The 6,974-nt window shown below is 42.3% G+C and overlaps 1 protein-coding gene across 1 annotated transcript; it reads right to left on the reverse strand.

The window, feature by feature from the left end:
* Positions 1–2,228: 2,228 nt before the first annotated feature.
* Positions 2,229–6,277, reverse strand: stard5 (StAR related lipid transfer domain containing 5). The gene is made up of 6 exons (XM_071920858.2): positions 5,777–6,277; positions 5,092–5,141; positions 4,297–4,429; positions 3,675–3,792; positions 2,666–2,759; positions 2,229–2,396 (listed from the first exon to the last, which is right to left on the reverse strand). Exons 1-6 carry the CDS (start codon positions 5,864–5,866, stop codon positions 2,246–2,248), a joined length of 636 nt encoding a protein of 211 aa, XP_071776959.1. The 5' UTR covers positions 5,867–6,277; the 3' UTR covers positions 2,229–2,245.
* Between the last annotated feature and the right edge of the window lie 697 nt (positions 6,278–6,974).

The following is a 6,974-nucleotide window of genomic DNA, read 5'->3' on the forward strand; positions in this document are numbered from 1 at the left end:
TAAATACTGCTCAGTAAAGAACAGGCATGATTTTTTTTTTTTTTAAATTACCAGGTGCTGTAAACTGTGATGTAGTTTGTAGTGCGCAGGTAGAGAGGAGTGAGGCGTCTCGCCCCGACTGAATGTGCTGAATTTCGGTCTTGATGTAAAAAATACAGCCAAGGGCCAGTGTGGATAGATTTCTGTCCAGTTGTTAAATGTGTCCTAAGGTGTAGAGAAGAATAAAATACAGCTGAGACGTGTCCTGATCCAGACTGGCAGCAATATCTCAGTACAATGTCCAATACAGCTCAGATATCAGGTTCCGCGACTACATTTCCCATTCATTTTTCCAGAGCCAATTTGATAATTGACAGTGTAAAGCAGGCTTAAGGCGGCCGTATATAAACTTGACCGACATAGAAACACACTTGAATACAGTGTTGCATACAAAATCACTTTGTTTTCTTCATTTACACATTTAAACTGGAAATGGCAGTGACCAAAATGTAGAGAACACAATGGTGGTTGCAGTCAAAGAGCGACAAAGATGGCAGAGGGAAACTGAGGCTTTAGTAGCCGTCTTACTCTATCTGGTGTTAAAATAAATATGTAAACAAAGGCTGTGAACCGGAAGAGGAAAGGCAGAGCTTTTCCGCAGGGCAACATAACCAGTCGTGATATTTTAGACCAATCACAGACGGTCCCACAGTGTGGACTGTGTGACTAGTTCGGTCAGCAAGCCTGTGCACACTGCGGAGTATGAAGCCCGTGCGCTGCTTTGATTTTCGTAAGAACCTGCCGAATGTCATTTCCACAGCAAGAACACGGCCGCCTTAAGCATTAGCTTTCAGATTGTGAAATGACTACATATGAAACCATCAGTCAATCTAATTTCAATTTAGGAATTAAACAATTTAGGAATTAAAACACAATTTCCTCACAATTTCCTGAGTTCCTTGTGAAATACTACACTAGCCACAAGCTTTAGCGAGTTCCCACCAACGTTACCATAGAAACGTTACCTGCTCCAAAGTTACATATATAAATATTAAATTTTGGTTGAGAATGAGGGGAAGGGAGTCGATGGCGTTACGTACAGTCTTGTACTGTTGGCTTTTTTTGTTTTTCTGGATCTATTGTTATAAGCTCATGATTCAACTGTTAGCTGGTTGGTTTGGTTCAAATCTTAAGACTACATCGGGATTTCCTGACATGTCTATGGAGAAAATGAAGGGGAAATTGACTTTGCGAACCAGTGCCGCTGAAAGAGAGGGCGGAAACATTTCAGCTCTATAGAGCAGCACCACAAGTGTCCTATTCAAAAGCGGTGCGTACTTTTGGAAACAAAGCTGCCTCTGTTTAGAAAGGCCTTTTATCATGTTGTTTCCCTTTCCAGCTTTTTAAATCTTGTGTGAGTAATACTGCAATTTCCCCTTACTGCAAACTACTGTGCTTATTCCTGTGCTTCAATGTTTTAGTGTTACTAGATAATAGAGGCAGTTATCCATGGGTAAAAGGTGAGTGGAGACGAGCAAAAAACCGTAGCATTTCAAGTACAACACAAATGACAAAATATGAGGTATGAGTCACTGCCCCGGCCCAGGAATGTGATTCCATCGTAGGGTAAGTAAGGTCCATGCAACATGCATGTTTACTGTACACTGTCGAGTATGCAGTCAATAGAAGAGGAATGGTCTGGAGTCACATAATTACGGTACAAAAGGAAAGATCTCCAGATATTCTGTACCTTCTAGCACATGTACAAAATATAGATTTTTACATCTATTGTCATTCTTTAGATTGGGAGGAAGTGAACGCATCCCGCAGAAGGGAATGTAAAGGGATTTTCTTCTTTTGGAAGTGAGTTTTGGCAATTGCTAGCCCTCGTTCTTCTTTGGGTGCAATCCACTGTGCAATCTGTAAGCTTGCTTTCCGGTTAGGGCGGCGAGTGATAAAGATTTACGGATGTGTCCACCAGTGACAGCGGAATATAGGGAGACCTAAGAAGTGCCATTTTGTTTTGGGAGGAAGCCTCTTGTCAATTACACCTGTTAGCACACGGGAAATACAAACTTGCAGAATGCACCTCTGACATCAGGCTTTGGTCCATTCTATTTTGATTAAATTACAATTTTAACCCCTAATCCCCCAAAATCTCTGCTGATTGCTGTTCGGTTTGGAATCGATTAAAATGGAATGAACCCCTGGCGTAAGCAGTCGCGAGGCCTCGGGTCCGACCGGATCCTTCCTAGACTCTCGGTTATCAATGGTCCTTGAGGGACTTGACAGCCTTGGCCAGGTTGCTGTAGAACTCGGCCATGCTGGAGGGGAAGAAGGAGTCGACCACGGAGCGAGGGAGGAAACCACCCAGGTCTGTCTGGAAGAAACTGAAAACCTGCGTTTTGCTGGGCTCTCTGGAAATGGGAGGGAGGGAAAGAAAGAAAGAAGGTAGAACGGAATGGAGAGAGAAGCAACACGTGTTCAGGCTAATGCGGTGGTGTCCAACTCAATGCTGCCCCACTGTGACCGAGCGCTGCCTGTGCAAGTCCTGATGCACACATTCCTATTGCAAAATGCTGTGTATATATTTCTACTACACATCACGACTTGAACTGTGCCCGGCCTATATATCATACAAACGCACACTTGTTCTGAACAGCCAGTACATTTCCACTGTACTCACCCTGAGATGGGGACACAGATGCAGCCACATGGATGGTTGAATCCCCTGACGTAGCCTGACTGGGGAGGACAGCCAGGGTGACCCACATGGGTGGCTGTCGGACACAACGTACACACACACACACACGCTCCTGTTTATTTTCTTTGTTATCTCCATCTTGTGAGGGGCTGCGTTCTATCCTCTACACTAAAACACTACAGTCCCTCCTCTCTGGTTCGTGCTACTCTACTGCTGTAGTGTTCGGTTGACATTGAAACCTGCAGACTCTTGGGCCTTAAAGTCACATGGTCGGGTGCCACCGCTCTACACAGATGATTAAAGCTACAGAGACTAGTTCTGTGTCAGCCTATGATAACACTACCAGGAATCGACGACAAGCGGCTCTTCACTGTCTTGGGCTGAGGACACACTACACGAGTTTTAGGCCGATTATAGTCACGATCTGGCATTGTGACTCATTTTGAGATCGGAGCAAATTGCTACTAGTTTGTGGCAGTCGTAGATCATCTTATAGTGTGTGACGGTTCAGGACGTCCATCTATTCCATCAAAATTCTTTCAAATATTTTGGAAGTCTTGATGCTGTCATGTAGTGTGAGCTGGTAAACCGCTCAGATCTGAACAGAGACCAGCAATAGCCAATCAGCGTTGAGTGGAAGAGAAGGAAAAAAATATGGAAGTGTGGGAAGAAAAATGCTCCACCTCAACCTTTGCTCTGGTGTTGTAATAGTGCGAGAGTTTGTGAGATTGGAGAGTTGTGCAAGAGAGGTGTGCAGTCTCAGTCTTTACCTTCTATAACGCAAGAAAAAAGAAAAATCTGTGAATCAAGTGTGTGATCTTTTCTCAGTGTTCAGTCGTGTAGTGTGTCCCCAGCCTTAGCGAAATCTAAAACAACCCTGCAAATGAAAACAGCCCAGCCCCCTTACTGTGCAGTGCAATGAAGCCAGGCATCACATGCTGCACTCTGAGATCTGACAAAGAAAAAAGGAAAAGAACCAGTCGTTACGCACCATTTGATGTGATGGTGCCATCTTCATATTGCTTAACTAAAATTACGTCTACAAAGTCTCGTGGAGCTATGATACCCATAGCGGCCGAGGGCGTGACTGTTCGGCAGACGGAGATGTCCTGTGCAAGAGTGGGAGACAAGGCAGTGTACTCAAAGTCTCAGTCAACATGAAAGCAAATCACAAGAGAAAGTATCACCTCTATTGTACTATATGGCGTCATGTGTATGCATTTTAAAGTTTAGGGTATGTAAAGGTGTACTAGGCAAGATTTTTATGTTAAAAATACTCGTCTTACCAGCCTAAATCACATAGGCTGCAACAGAGAAGAGTGTCCCTTCCCCACTAATAGAGATGCTATAGATTCCTCCTATTTACTAGGTGTTTTGCCTCTCTCATCCCTTTGGTAAACATGAGTGTACTGTGTGCAGTTTACCGACACCACCTTACAGCATTTCTGGGTATCAAGGTTCAAAGTTTCAGTGTTCAAACAGTTACCTCTCGCTGCCAGTTGGAGCTGCCAACGTGTGAAGTTGCCTACTGCAGCTTTAAAAATAACACCTCAGACAAGACGGCCCATGAAGGAAAGTAAAAGAAATATAACTAGAGGAGTTTTGGAACGAACCTCTGTGATTTGCTCCAACAGCTCAAACTTTTTGACGTTGTTGTCCCACTTGACTCTCAGCCCGCTGGGTACCGGTTTCAGACACTCCCACACTTTCTCTGGGCTGCCGTTGACGATCCCCTCGCCCTTATAACTGCAGACAAGTTAGATGACAGGAGGGTCAGGAAGGTACAGTAGATTACTAAGGCATGACTCTGCTGTAAATTAGATTTATGCATTCTAGGACACCCACATGATTTTAACAGACATGGGACATGTGTACTGAATAACTGCCAACAACAGAGGATCCATGTACACCTAACCCTAACCCAAGTGGACCCACTACAAAAAAATAACTATATGAATCCTATAATGAAGTTTAGAAAAATCCTATAAAAAACATAATGTCATAAAAAAATATACCATAAAATACCATAAGATCACTAACTATAAATTCACTATTCGGTACCACAGACAGTACCACAGTCCCTATAGGAATATCATAGGGATTCCATAGGAAATAAACAATGCCATAAAGTATGATACTGTCACTATAAACTAACTATTCAGTACAACAAGTTGCTAGAGATATTTTATAGTGATTTCCTGTTGGGGACTCAATTTTAGTTATAATGTTACAGAAGATGACCATAGGTCACCATACATTGATGTCCCTTCTCTAAACCATTACACTCACACAGCAAAATGTTATTCTGAAAGTAGACGTTGGACAACTATGGGCTTCATTAATCACTATGCTCAGTTATCAATGGAATGAAAACAAGGGGAAAAGAGACATGAATTGAGGCTTCTCACACATTCCCAGGAAACTCAGTGGAGGGACGCCAAGACACGACCACGTCGTTCTGTCAATAAAAACAGAAGAAATGTACAGCGAGCAACTTTGACTTTGTGTAATGAATAGCCCTGATAACGTTACATCACGCTCTCTCTTGTACACAGAGAACGTCAAGCCAAACCATTATCACAAATCCGGCAGTTCAATGCTGCTTTGCTTATCAGTAAACATACACATCTGGTAGAACATGACTTGGGAATATTTACGAATTGTTGAGGTCTTCTGGTAAATTCGGCATTAAGACAATCCACCATGCACTACCTTATTTCAATAAAATGTCCATTTTAGAAGTGGTTCACACTGCTCACTACGGCCCACCGGTGTATTTCGATTGTAGAAGACTGTGGGAATAACCGGCGAATCAATATCAAAAATTGAAAACATAATAAACTACGTCCTGCTGGGTGTATCGGGTGCACGCCGAATTAAAGAGTGGATCCTAAGCTTTTAAATCATGATGGGTTTTAAATCATGTTCTTCTAGGTAAGTACCTTTGCCGATGAGCAAGGCCACATTAAACTGACAGATTTTTTGAATGAGGTTTGGCGTTTCGTTCTCTATGTACGGGAGGACAGCACGCACGTATCAGGGGATAAGATGTGTAGTTGTTAATGTCAAAAGATGATAACGGCAAACATTTACCGATTTCTTGCAGACTTTCCACCCAGACTCGTCCTTCCTGTAGCTCTGCAAGCAGTCAGCCACTGCCGTCGCTTTATGTTCATAATCCATACTGTACCTGATGTTGGCTGCAGCTGTGCTCCACTTAATTCACTTTGCACACTAGCTAGCTAGAGGGGCTGATAAAGCAGGCTGTCTTTTAATTTATCAAAAAAACACAGCCACAATTTAGCCGAGTTACCAGGCAACACAAGTGTAGCAGCAAAAAGTACGTTACCTATCAAGTCGACTAAACCCAGCTGAGGTGAGCGGTGAGGTCACCCCCCACTAGCTAGCTGTAGCTAGTGTTAGCCAAAATGAATGACTTGTGCAATCCTCGCATCGTCGACTGCAAACTAAGATAGCTAGCTCAATGGGAAGAGATAGATATAACAATATCTCGATGGAAAATAAGGCTCATAGTTCTATCAATTAGCTGTCAAAACTAGATTTAGCCTTAGCGACTGGCCAATAATCCATATCTTTCTGGGTCACCCAAACCTGAAATCCCTTGAAAAAATGATGAGAACCGTCGGCACAGGTGTCAAATCGGCCAGAATGAAAAATAGTTCTTCCGGTCTTAAATTTCAAAATAAAACTCCCACTGACGAACATGTGATCTTTCGTCAGCAAGAAATACCATGAGCCGTAATACAATATGTTTTTTTAGTGTATATTTTCCAGCAATACATTAACTCCATCGAATACTTTGTTAATATCGTATCTGTTTCGTACATCCAATAACATTTTTCTCAGAAGTGACGAGGTTTATGCTTTTGTTTTGAAGGCAAAATCGGCCAAATTACGGTATTATATTGTCTGGCTTTACGTACCTACCCTTGGCTTCCACGACGGTTGAAGGAAAGCATGGCGGGAACTGTAGTTTAAAAAAAATCATTGGCCTACAGTCAAAGATTAAAGATGAAATACTGTTTAATATACAAGTGTACAGGATGGATCCATGTAAGATGATAAAGTATTTCATGAAAATTTCATGGGAAGTGAGTGTAAATCTGATATTTAGGTTAATGGTTGGTTTGATCATTTCATTTGTGCACTGTGATAGCCTCGATGTATCTTGATTTTATTGTTTCACATTATGTTATGAAAACCAAACATATAATTGGCCTACACAGCTCTTTCAAAAAGACGCAAGACTACACAGAGGAGAAATAAATAA

Source organism: Centroberyx gerrardi, chromosome 1 (genome assembly GCF_048128805.1).
Source record: "Centroberyx gerrardi isolate f3 chromosome 1, fCenGer3.hap1.cur.20231027, whole genome shotgun sequence".
In the NCBI taxonomy this organism is placed as follows: domain Eukaryota; kingdom Metazoa; phylum Chordata; class Actinopteri; order Beryciformes; family Berycidae; genus Centroberyx; species Centroberyx gerrardi.